The 14,023-nt window shown below is 35.4% G+C and overlaps 1 protein-coding gene across 5 annotated transcripts in view; it reads right to left on the bottom strand.

Annotated features, from left to right (window-relative positions):
• The window catches only part of LRBA (LPS responsive beige-like anchor protein), a 720,084-nt gene that overhangs the window by 576,045 nt on the left and 130,016 nt on the right, over positions 1–14,023 (bottom strand). For all 5 annotated transcript variants that reach the window (XM_070474768.1, XM_070474770.1, XM_070474771.1 and 2 more), the window contains exons 18-22: positions 13,700–13,792; positions 11,254–11,362; positions 10,820–10,901; positions 7,751–7,874; positions 7,258–7,450 (exon numbers count right to left, since the gene is read on the bottom strand). In XM_070474768.1, the coding sequence (XP_070330869.1) occupies positions 7,258–7,450; positions 7,751–7,874; positions 10,820–10,901; positions 11,254–11,362; positions 13,700–13,792 (601 nt within the window). The remainder of the gene's footprint in view (positions 1–7,257; positions 7,451–7,750; positions 7,875–10,819; positions 10,902–11,253; positions 11,363–13,699; positions 13,793–14,023) is intronic.

Raw genomic sequence — 14,023 nt, 5'->3', positions numbered from 1 at the left:
CGGGGGCACGAGGGAGTGAGAAAGGAGGGAAGGAAGAAGTAGGGGCAGGGAGGAGCGCGGAGAGGAGAAGAGAAGAACGAGAGGGAGGGGAAGCAGTGGGAGGACGAAGGGAAAGAGAGACTCAGATACAAAGAGAAAATTAAGTGCTGTGAAGTCACACACAGCAGCATGGCTGAGGAGTACAAAAAATTGTCATAATAGTGATTTCAGTTCATTTCAGTTCAGTTGCTCAGTCAGGACCGACTCTTTGCAACCCCATGGACGGCAGTACCCCAGGCCTCCCTGTCCATCACCAATTCCAGGAGCTTGCTCAAACTCATGTCCGAGTCAGTGACGCCATCCAAACATCTCATCCTCTGTGTCCCCTTCTCCTGCCTTCAATCTTTCCCAGCATCAGGGTCATTTTTAATAAGCCAGCCCTTCCCATCAGATGGCCAAACTATTGGAGCTTCAGCATCAATCATAGCAATGAATATACAAGACTGCTTCCCTTTAGGATTGACTGGTTTGACCCCTTTGCAGTCCAAGGGACCCTCAAGAGTCTTCAACACCACAGTTCAAAAGCATCAATTCTTTCATGCTCAGCTTTCTTGATGGTCCAACTCTCACATCCATACATGACTACAGGAAAAACCATAATCTTGACTAGATGGAACTTTGTTGACAAAGTAATGTCTCTGCTTTTTAATATGCTGTCTAGATTCGTCATATCTTTTCTCCCAACGAGCAAGCGTCTTTTAATTTCATGGCTGCAGTCACCATCTGCAGTGATTTTGGAACCCAAGAAAATAAAGTATGTCACTGTTTCCACTGTTACCCCATCAATTTGCATTGAAATGATAGGACCGGATGCCATGATCTTCGTTTACTGAATATTGAACTTTAAGCCAGTTTTTTTCACTCTCCTCTTTCACTTCCATCAAAAGGCTCTTTAGTTCCTCTTCACATTCTGCCATTAGGGTGGTATATCTGCATATCTGAGGTTACTGATACTTTTCCCTGCAATCTTGATTCCAGCATGTGCTTCATCCAGCCCGGTATTTTGCACTATGTACTCTGCATATTAAATTAAACAAGCAGGGTGACAATACACAGTTGTGATGTACTCCTTTCCCAATTTGGAACGATTCTGTTGTTCCAACTCTGGTTCTAACTGTTGCTTCTTGCCCTGCATACTGGTTTCTCAGTAGGCAGGTAAGGTGGTCTGGTATTCCCATCTCTTGAAGAATTTTCCACAGTTTGTTGTGATCCACACAGTCAAAGGCTTAAGTGTAGTCAATGTAGCAGATGTTTTTCTGGAACTCTCTTGCGTTTTTGATGATCAAACAGATGTTGGCAATTTGATCTCTGGTTCCTCTTTTCTAAACCCAGCTTGAACATCTGGAAGTTCTCAATTCATGTACTGCTGAAGTCTAGCTTGGAGAATTTTGAATATTACTTTGCTAGCGTGTGAGATGAGTGCCACTGTGCGGTAGTTTGAGTATTCCTTGGCATTGTCTTTCTTTGGGCTTGGAATGAAAACTGACCTTTTCCAGTTCTGTGGCCACTGGGGAGTTTTACAAATTTGCTGCCATATTGAGTGCAGCACTTTTACAACATCATCTTTTAGGATTTGAAAGAGCTCAGCTGGAATTCCATTACCTCCACTAGCTTTATTCATAGTGATGCTCCCTAAGGCTCACTTGACTTCGCACTCCAGGATGTCTGGCTCTAGGTTATTGATCACACCATCGTGGTTATCTGGCTCATGAAGATCTTTTTTGTACAGTTCTTCTGTGTATTCTTGTCAGTTCTTCTTAATATCTTCTGCTTCTGTTAGGTCCATATCATTTCTGTCCTTTATTGTGCCCATCTTTGCATGAAATGTTTCCTTGGTATCTCTATTTTTTTTTAACTAGCTTTAAATCCTTAAACATATAAACGATTTGGTTAAGTACAATGGAGCACAAAGTTCATGCCACGAGTAAACAGAAATGGAGACCTCAGAAAGCTTGATATATTTTAAACTGAGTAGAACCAGTACAGTCAGAGTAGATATTTTTCTCAAGTCAACAGTGTAAGATGAGGTAGGAAATGCTTTTTTCAAGGGAAATAGTGAAAAAGTAGGTAGAAATCATTTGCTTTTCTAAGAAGATTAGGACTGTGCTGATGGAAGGGAATAACATTATGTTTAAACAAGTTATTTTGAGACAATAAACCTACAGGAAAGTAACAAAACACCTCAGGCCACTGACCATTAGAACTATCCATAGGAGAAGTAACTCAGACATGTATAAATTACAACAAGCCATTAAGAAAGAGAAAACTTTCAAAGCAGGCAAAAGACAAAAGCATGCAAAAATAAGAAATCTAACAGCATCAAAAGTTAGAGGACAGAACATTACTTATGACAGCATCAAAAGTTAGAAGATAGAGCAACTCTATTCCTACTAATATGTCCTAGAGCAGAGCTTTCTTCACATTAAAGATATTTCATTTGGTGGATCATGGAATCACTTTATTGAGGTATCATCAGCATTTTTGCCGGGGCGGGGGAGGGGTTCCACCGCACAGATTTCAGGATCTTAGTTCTCCGACCAGGGATTGAACAGGGATTTCATGACCAGCAGCAACTCCAGGACAACTAAGGAATTCCCATCATCAAAAATAACTCCATACCAACATTTAGTAAGAGTGAACACTATCTCATAGAATCAAGCTCTATTTCAGGTGTGTGGGGGGAGAGGTGGACATGTGTGCACATGTATGTACACACACATAACTCATCACAATAAATTTCTTACTGGGAACAACAGCTACATGAAGTTTGAAAATGACACCTCTATTAAAGCCTTTGCCTTTGGGCACCCGACTATTCACAGCAGTGAAAATGAACGAAAGAAGCTAAACATAAGAATAAAAAGATTTTTCTGTATGTTCCAATCAAACTTTATTTACAGAAGCATGCCAGATTTGTCCAAGGATTGCCCATCCCTGGCTTCAATCAACTCTCTCCCACACTAACGACTTTGATTAATTCTTTTTTAAAATTTATTTATTTATTAAGAATAAAAAAGATTCTTAGAAATAAAAGGCTTGATGAGAAAAATAACAGAAGAGTTCACACAGTACAATGTCACGTTCATAAAATATAAAAATAGGCAATATAAGAGGTTATATTATTTACAAATACATATTTTTTAACTTTTCAAGAAGGAAATGAGGATGAGTGGGGGTTGGAAAGGTTGAACCATGAAGCATGTTTTTAAGTCAGGTAGTCACAATTCTTCCTTCACTTCATAGCATATATGCCTCACAAATGATTTTGGATGTAACTAACTCATTTGAAAAGAAAATTTTTAAAAATGTGTATTTATATCAAATATGAAGTATTAGGGCCTTACTAATAAGCTAGCACTAAGAGTCAGAACAAAGGATTAGCAGGAGGAATGACAGGGCTATAACAAAGGAAAACTGTCATTTAAATTCATTTGCTGTGACTTCACTCATTAACTCCTAAAGTCAGATAAACACATTAATTACCATTTTTACCATTTCTAGATTAACACTGATCGTTAAGAAAAGTTTAGAAACTTCCCTGAGTTTACAAACTATAAATTACTATAAATCAGAATTCAAACCCAGGACCAGCCTAACTCCAAAGTCCATGCTATCTTCATTACTTACACAAATAGACTGGCAACTGGATATAAATATTTAACTATAAACACTCAAAACTAAGGTGAGATATCTTCTATTCCACCCCTTTTGTTTTGTGGATAGAAAATAATTAAGAGACTAGGCTACTGACCCTAAACAGTCAATGATTTTGGCACTTCTCAAGCATTTTGGTCTCAGGATCCAAAGTACTTATTTATATGGGGCATGTCTTCAGTTGTGTCCAACTCTTTGTGACCCCATGGACTAAACAGTCCATGGAACTCTCCAGGCCAGAAAGCTGGAGTGGGTAGCCTTTCCCTTCTCCAGGGGAACTTTCCAACCCAGGGATCAAACCCAGATCTCCCGCATTGCAGGCGGATTCTTAACCAGCTGAGCCATGAAGGAAGCCCCTATTATTAGTTACCACATTAGAAATTAAAGCTAAGAAATTTTACAAATATTAATTTTTTTGAAAATAGCAATAAACCCAAGATCTATTAATATAAATGGCATTTTTCAAAGCAATAATAAAAATGAGAAGAGTGCTATTATTTCACAAATTTCATTTGCTATTATTTTTTTGCAAACCTCTTTCAATTCTGGCATAATAGAAGATACCTACACTCTTACATCTGCTTTTGTATTCAGTCTGTTGCATTATATTGTTTAGACTGCAGTACATGAAGAAAAATCTATCTTCTAACTAGATATGTAGCTGGAAAAGGTGCACCCCTCCACTCTCTGAAGTGGTCTGCTGGGGTCCCGAGGTCTTCAGATAGTACTTCAAGAATTACTGCTCTAAAGATTATATTCCTTCAGCCATTCTTCCTAAGGACATGATAAACTAAAGTGTATGCAAAAGTGCTGAATTAACAGGGAATAGGCATAAAATTATTAAAATCTAATTCACAGCACACTTTCCTAAACGAGAACTCTCCCAGATATATTTGAAATCCAGATAAATTTGAATTATGTGAGATCTAAACTTAACCCTATTTTTCTCATGAAGTAGTAAAGGAAAAAATACTACTAGGAGAAAATTAGACCAGACTGCAATAGCTCACTACAGCAGACATCAGAATAGCTGGGTACCAGCACAAATTAAAATAATTCAGAGAAGAGGTGGCAAAGTGTTTCTGTAAAGTGCCAAATAGTAAATATTTTAGGCATAGGGGCAAAAAAGTTTCTGTCACAATACTCAATACTTGTAGCATGGAAGCAGTCATACAAAATGCATAAATAAATGCAAGTGGCTGTGTTTCAATAAAAATTTATTGACAGAAACAAGTCAGGCCAGATTTGGCCCTTAGGCCACAATTCTTTGAAGACTGCCTTTCACTAAACTGATTAGCTTAAAAATGCAGAGACTAAAAGAAAGCCATTTTTTAAAATCACATCTTTGCCTCATTTAGCACTGGATTATTCTCAAGATTGTGGTGTAATCTAAGATACCTTTGTAAATCCTTACAATAGCAACACATCTTTCTCTCACTGAAGAGGGAGGAAGCAGAATTAATAATAACGTCTAAGTACTTCAAATAGCTGAAGTTATCCAAACACTCAAGAACATATATTTAAGAAATGACAACATATTCCAATGTGGTTTGGACGCCAAGTCGTGGCCAACTCTTTGAGACCCCGTGGACTGTAGCCCGCCAGGCTCCTCTGTCCATGGGATTCTCCAGGCAAGAATACTGGAGTGGGTTGCCGTTTCCTTCTCCAGGGGATCTTCCCGACCTAGGGATTGAACCCGGGTCTCCTGTTTTGCAGGCAGATTCTTCACCGACTGAGCTATGAGAGAAGCCCATATTCCAATAGACACGGAAACTATTCCAGAGCAATAACTATGATAGTCAGTAAAATAAAACATTTAGAGATACACCAGGGACTTCCCTGGTGGTCCAGTCGTGAAGAATCTGCCTTGCAGTGCAGGGGTGCAGGTTCAATTCCTGATCAGGGAACTAAGACCCCATAGGCCGCAGAGCAACTAAGCCCACACACCACAACTAGAGTCCATGCCCCGCACGGGGAGACCTGACACGACGGGGTGGAGACTCTGCATGCGGCACCTGAGGCCTGATGCAGCCAGATACAGATGAATGATTATTTACTAAAAATGAAGATACACTAAATTTATCACTTCTGTTCTTTATCCTTCTAGTCAATTTATAATTAATATTAATATTTGCTAATTATATTATTTCTGGGTCTATGTGCAGTTCCTAAGTAAGATATATAAAGAATAAAAGCTAATAAATGTAACAGAATTTTCATTTGAATATTTAACTGAATGTTATTTGAAATGTAAAATTTCCTCAGAAGACCCAAACATAAAACTCCAAACATAACAAGAAAAGCAACAAATTGACAGAAGACACTCATAAATAATATAGGTAACAAAGGATTAAGACCAAGAATATATGAAGAACTCCCACAAAAGAAAAAAAGTGCAGATTAAAATTAGGGAAACACAGCATTTAAAATTCATCATATTTGGAATTTTTTAAGCTCCAGCCATAACAAGTAATGAGGTGATATGAAGACGTGAGTATTTATACATCACTGGCAAGAATATAAACTGATACACTACTTTGGAAAAGGCATTGTGTATCTTGTAATGCTTCACATCTGCACCTTAACAAATTATCGATTCCAATTCTAGAAAGGAACTTTCACATGTATACAAAATACATCAAAAATTCTCATCAAAATGATAAACAGATGAAATTATACCGTGGAATACGTACAACTGAGAAAAAGGACACAACCACCTTGGTCAACATGCATGAACCTCAAAGAGTGATAAGTAAAAACAGAAAGTTACCGAAAAATGCATTTCATACAACACCGTTATCTATAGTAAGTATACATACGAAAAATGAAATTCTCCAGTGTGGTAAACATGTGTGTAATTAAAAATACACATAAGACACAGAAATAATGAAAGCACCAAATTCAGGTGAGTGGGAGAGAAGAGAGGGGCTGAAAATAGGTAGACAAAGCAATTGGGATGGAGAACCCACTCTCATAAACATGGCAGGTACATTATTCCTTCTAACTTTTTATATATCTAGGACATTTCATTGATATTTTTAAACAAAAGCTATATATAAGTAAGTAACACTGGATTAAGGTGTTTTTATTTAAAATAAAGACTAGTAGATTTTCAAACAAATTTTTTAACAGACTATAAAAGATGAGCAAAAGCAAAATTAGCCAGAGCTTTTTGTTTACTTAACCACCTTATATTACTAAAACACATCTCATCTTTGAATATTGTACGCCACCTTGTGTTCAAAAAGGTTTAAAGTACTGTAAAATTCAGAAAACCGTATCTTGAAAATGGCTAATTGAAAATACAAATTTCTATGTGTGTTACAAGGTTTCACTTTTTTAAGCACACATAACAATGACATTAAAAAAAAAAATGTTCTGATTCTGAGGAACTTAGAAATATTTTATCTTTCTTCCTAATTAGCCCTTGTTTCAGTTGTTCACTATGCTTCCAAAGTGTAATCTGCCTTCTTCCCTTCTTTTTAAGTATATAAAATTTTGTTAGAGAATCAAAATTACAGACATTTAAACTGCTAAAATATACTGTCATTTAAAAAGACTTACCTTTGAATGTGTGATTGATAAAGTGTCTACCCACACACGCCAGCCACCCCATTCATATTTGATTGCATGGTAAAGTAGGATTCGGAATATGGCATAAACCATTTCTGTTATCTTTTGTTCATCTGAATTCTTAGGATTAAAATAGCAGAGAGAAAGCATCCACTCTTGCCACACAGAACACTGTAGCAAACTCCTGAAAATATTGAGGATGCTGAATTACTTAAAAAGTAAATCAACTTCAAAGAATTCTAAAAACGTAGAAGTTTAAAACAACATGAACAAAACAACCAGCTTTATTATGTATACAAAACAATTAAAAACAATGAGGTATTGAAAGTTGAAATAAATGTATGGTATATTACTTGTACTACTTTAATATAAAGCATATAGAAAGTTCATTTCATAGTATTTAAAGCAAATTGTCCTAGAAAATACAGGCTTATTCAAAGCTAGACTTGAACACTGCAAATAAAAGGTAACTGATCCTGCTTACCTTCTATTTTCTCTACTGTTATTAAAAAGTTTAATCATGTCAGAAAGAAATGCTCTGCGAACTTCCATGCTCTCTGGGCACTGGACAGAATTTCGAAGTAGGGTTGCAATTACTTTTAATATCTCTGTAAGACAATTCATAAATTAGTAAAAACCACAACATTACAAAACATTCATGATGCAAGATCATGACTATATTCAATTTCTTTTACTTCCCTGACATAAATGTCTACCTAAAATACCCTCTTCTCTGTTATAAAAAAATTATCTGCAAACAAGACTGTCAAAACATTCACTAGAAATCATATATAAACAAGAAAGTAATTTTTTATTTGCATCATTAGACAGAATACCTAAATTTAAAAACTTTGTAGTAAATCAAATTAAATTCTAAATGAATTCAATGACTGCTGACACCTCTCCATAATCTCTGCCAGATAATAAAGTTGATCTTAAAATATATATATTTAAAATTTTTTGAATACTCAAAACATATATATAAAATCAAAATATCAGAAAAAAGAATTCTTAGCTTCTTCAACAATATATGTAATATGCCCTACTTTTTCCCTTATCATTGTGCATTTTATAAGCTATCAAGATTTTCTTCCTTAATTTTAAAAGTAAAATTAGATACAAAAATATGAAAAGTAAATTAAAACCTATTAAACACCCCCAATAAATAAGTGTTCCTGTAATACTCTTAAATACTGACTAAATTTATACTATAAATTTTAAGAAAAGAAATCCTGCATTTGGCCAAGATTTTTGGTGCTTCTAAAGCAGCAAGTTCAAAATATCAAATAAAAGATATTTTATCATAAACTTAATGACATTTTAGGAACAATTTCTGAAATCTTCTAATGACAAATTCAAATTCTCTCTACCAAAACAATGATTACCATGATGATAATATCCACTAACTTTGAGGATATACTATTGTGAGATACTTTTTTAGAAAATACAGATATTAATACATATAATCCTCACAAAATGATAACTAGATACTATTATCACCCAGATTGTAGAGATACTATTAATTACCCATTTGGGTAAATTAATGTACCCAAAAATCACTTACCTGTTAAGACTGAAAAGCTAGACGTCCCATTTTTTAAATACCACAGTGTACAGCTTATATTTTCTGCTACTATATGACACAGACAATATATTTTAAAATTCTGACTTCAATAAGTCATCCTTCCCATAACTACATAAAATATATCTGATACTATATATATCATCAAGGCTGGATGAAGCACAAGCTAGAGTCAAGACTGCCAAGAGAAATACCAGTAACCTCAGATACACAGAAGACACCACCACCATGGCAAAGAGGACCCCCCGGTGAAGGTGGAAGAGGTGAGCGAAAAAGCTGGCTTAAAACTAAGCGTTCAAAAACGAAGGCTATGGCATCCAATTCCATCACTTCAAAGCAAACAAATAAGGAAAAAATAGAAACAATGACAGACTTTATTTTCTTGGGCTCCAAAATCACTGTGGATGGTGACTGCAGCCATGAAATTAAAAGACGCTTGCTCCTTGGAAGAAAAGCTATGACCAACCTTGACAGCATATTAAAAAAGCAAAGACAGCACTTTGCCAACAAATGTCCGTATAGTCAAAGCTTTGGTTTTTCCAGTAGTCATGTATAGATATGAGAGCTAGACCACAAAGAAGGCTGAGTGCTAAAGAACTGATGCTTTCAAACTTTGGTGCTGGAGAGTCCCCTGGTCAGCAAGAAGATCAGATCAGTACAACATGAAAGAAATCAAGCCTGAAAATTCACTGGCAGGACTGATGCTGAAGCTGAAACTCCAACACTTTGGCTACCTGATGTGAAGGGTCGACTCATTAGAAAAGATTGTCATGCTGGCGAAGACTGAAAGCACGAGGAGAAGGGGACAACAGAGGATGAGATGGTTGGATGGCATCACCGACTCAACAGACATGAGTTTGAGCAAACTCCAGCAGATAGTGAAGGATAGGGAAGGTGGCATGGTGCAGTCCATGGGGGTGCAAAGAGTTGGACATGACTGAGAGACTGAACAACAATATAATTGAGGTATTTTTTCCTTTTTTACTTTATAAACTAATGATATCACAATTCCTTGAAAGTGAAGAAAAATTAAACACACACATGACATGTGTTTTTAAAATTAGTACTGAAATAGTATCACAAACATGAACACAACTCACCACACAAAAAGTAATTACATTTATAAATTCCACAAAACAGTTGTTTTAATATCAATAATCTTAAAAAGATGAGAAATGTACACATTTTATAAGTCCTTAAGAATTCTAAATATCAAAAGAAAAGGTTATTAACCAAGACTAAGTTCTTAAACAATTAAGAAGACAGATGTTTTTCAATTCCACACTTCATATTCTAAACTTGACAGGAATTTAAAATGAAAGCCACCTTCATGGTCCATGTAACTTAGCCTGACATCACCTAAATAGTACAATCAAAACTTTACCAAAAATCTGAACATAGATTTTATGCATATAATTCTTGAAAATCTCTATATAAACATTTCCCCATGACTTAAGGTCAATTTGAAATTATAGTCAACATCAAACACAAACAAAACTACTATTATATTAATTCCTATAATGAAATGTTATCTAAACAATGTGTTTTCAACAATATCAACTTTAGGTTCTTCAGTGCCTTTCCTTTTGGTAACAAAATGTACTTATAAAAAATAAGTTAAAAGGAAGGCAATGGGAGAAATGGGTGAAGGTGCTCAAAAACCAGAAGTTTCCAGTTATAAGGTGAATAAGTTCTGTGAATATAATCTTTAACCTGGAGACAACAGATAACAATACTGCATTATGCATTTGAAAGTTGCTAAGGGTATTCACTACGTATAACACAAAAAATTAAAACTATGTAAAGCCATGAGTGTGCTTACTAACATTACTGTGGTAATCATTTCACAACGTATATCAACATATTACACAGTACACCTTGAAATTACACAACGTTGTATGTCAATTATTTAACAATAAAGCTTGAAAAACAAAAAACAAATATCAAAAACAAAGTATATTAAATACATACGAGGATTCTGTATCTTTACTGAAGAATCAGGATCTGGATGCTGTTTATGTATCACTTGAGTGTGAATCTGTTCTATGAGAATCTACAGAAATGAAGCACCAGATTGGATTAGCATAATCACTATATCACTATCACTATTAATGAACTTTAAGTACAACACTAATCAACATTATAACCTATTTTAAATTAATTATAAAATGAGACATCAAATAGTCAATACAATGGAGAAAATACTTAAACAGAGATGTCCACACTGTTAAATAACTCACAGACTAACATATTTATTAAGATATAGTACAGCTTCTTTAAATAACTAGTTTCAAAATCACACATCAAATCTAAATGCTTTTATTTCATCTAAACATTAGTCAACTCAATTATACAGGTATTTTTAGATAAAAATTAGTTAAGATTAAATGCTCATGCATTCCTACCTCAAAAAGGACATTATATGTGGTCATTGTGATTAAATTTGTCTGAAGCATGAGTCTTTCAGCTAGCAATGAAAACAACCCATGTCCAAGCATGACTTCAGCTTTTCTTCTGCAATTACACAGGAAAAAAAAAAACCAAACGCAACATTTTACTATTTAGTTGATGAAGGAGACACAAAAATGTTTTTCACAATAGTAACAAATTCCAACTCAATAATGCCCCCAATTTCCGTCAACCTAGAACTTACAAGGCCACAAAATCTTTAAGTACAGAAATACAAACTACGATATGGAAACAATTAAAGCTTAAGAAAAATGGGACTGGTTCTTCCACAGCAGAGCAAAAATCATCACCAAAATCTTCATAGTTTGGTTCAGCCCCTCAGTTATGTCCGACTCTTTGCGACCCCATGGACTTCAGCATGCCAGGCTTCCGTGTCTGTCACCAACACCCAGAGCTTGCTCAGACTCATGTCCACTGAGTCTGTGATGCCATCCAACTATCTCATCCTCTGTGGGCCCCTTCTTCTCCTGACTTCAATCTTTCCTAACATCAGAGTCTTTTCCAATGAGTTAGTTCTTCACATCAGGTGGCTAAAGTATTGGAGTTTCAGCTTCAGCATCAGTCCTTTCAATGAACACCCAGGACTGATCTCCTTTAGGATGGACTGGTTTGATCTCCTTGCAGTCCAAGTGACTCTCAAGAGTCTTCTCCAACACCACAGTTCAAAAGCATCAAGTCTTCAGCACTCATTTTCCTTTATGGTCCAACTCTCATATCCATACATGACTACTGGAAAAACCATAGCTCTGACTAGTCAGACCTTTGTCAGCTTTTTAATATGCTATCTAGGTTGTCATAGCTTTTCTTCCAAGGAGCAAGTGTCTTTTAATTTCATGGCTGCAGTCACCATCTGCAGTGATTTTGGAGCCAAAGAAAATAAAGTCTCTCACTGTTTCCATTGTATCCCCATCTATTTGCCATGAAGTGATGGGACCGGATGCCATGATCTTCGTTTTTTGAACACTGAACATTACTTTGCCAACAAAGATCTATCTAGTCAAAGCTATGGTTTTTCCAGTAGTCATGTATGGATGTGAGAGTTGGACTATAAAGCCAAGCTGAGCGCCGAAGAATTGATGCTGTTGAACTCTGGTGTTGGAGAAGACTCTTGAGAGTCCATTGCACTGCAAGGAGATCCAATCAGTCCATCCTAAAGGAAATCAGTCCTAAACATTCATTGGAAGGACTCATGCTGAAGCTGAAGCTCCAATACTTTAGTCACCTGATGTGAAGAACTGAGTCATTAGAAAAGACCCTGATGCTGGGAAAGATTGAAAACAGGAGAAGAAGGGGACGACAGATGATGAGATGGTTAGATGGCATCTTGACTCGATGGACATGAGTTTGAGTAAACTCCGGGAGTTGGCGATGGACTCGGAGGCCTGGCATGCTTCACTCCATGGGGCTGCCAAGAGTTGGACACGACTGAGAGACTTAACTGAACTGAACTGAACCATGGATTAAAATCTAAAGCAAAATCTTCACAGCAATTTTTTACTAACTAGCAGCACCATGAATAATAATCTAAAGCCAAATAAGTAAAGTAGAAAATCAATGTGGAAGAAAAGGTAGAAGACCTTCAAGAGAATTTTAAAATAAACACTGTGACGATAAACATACTAAAATTAAACTTTCAAGCAAAAACTAAGAAACTGAAGGATTACAAACTTAATTCTACCCCTGCGTTTGTCAAATGTTTTCTGCAAATGGCTGGATAGTATATTTTTCCAGTTTTGTGTACCATGCTCTTTGTAGCAATATCTCAACACTGCTGTTGTATAAACAGCCATAGATAATAAGCAAATAAATGACGTGGCTGTGTTCCAATGTAAACTTATTTACAGTCAGTCAGCTGGATTCAACACAGACTACAAATTTACCAATATTTTTCTACCACCAAAACTGTTAATTTTTATAATAAACCAATTCTGGTATAAGGAACAATAGGTAGGACATGAACATCTGCACTCAGTTAAGAAAAGAAGCATGGAGGTTTCAGTTTTTAGTTATACATATAATAGAATACAGTATGTGACAAATATCCCAGTTAATTCTGTTAGCTACATACTACAGATAAAGCAAATGATGATCAAGCCACCTGAAAAGAAGTCCGTACCTAGATTTATTTAGAATTCAACTTATACAAATGTATTCTCATAGTGAACAAAATGAAGAAAAATTAAAATATAAACAGAAACAATATACTCCTGTTTCCTACTTTATTTTTAATATGTAGAAAGAGGACTAAACTTATATAGAATTTCATGAATAAAAATAAATAAAAAACAGACTAGAGGAACCACAATGTAAATACTATCCCAAAGACTTATAACATTGATATGTAATATGCAACAGTTCATTTGAGATTTCATGCATACTCACTTTGGGGCCAGGTGTTTTAAAAAATAGCCCATTGCCTTGAGAGCTTGTACTCTGATTCCTTCACTTGTTGATGCCAGAAGTTTATAGACAACACTGAATAAATTAAAATTAAAAACAAATTACTACGAGTATGTTTTCAAAGTAAGTATCTTATATATGTATATTTTTTTCATATAGTCACATAATTATAAACCTTAGTCACACAATTATAAACCTATCTTCAAGTAAGATATGAGTGAATTTAATATACATTTCTAACATTTAGAAATTTGCTTATCAACTCTATGTTCTCTTCAAGAAACCCACTTTAAATATAAATATATA

Source organism: Odocoileus virginianus, chromosome 12, assembly GCF_023699985.2.
Source record: "Odocoileus virginianus isolate 20LAN1187 ecotype Illinois chromosome 12, Ovbor_1.2, whole genome shotgun sequence".
NCBI classification, from domain to species: Eukaryota; Metazoa; Chordata; class Mammalia; order Artiodactyla; family Cervidae; genus Odocoileus; species Odocoileus virginianus.
Note: the sequence above shows the minus strand (reverse complement) of the source record. Positions and strands in the feature narration are given on the sequence as shown.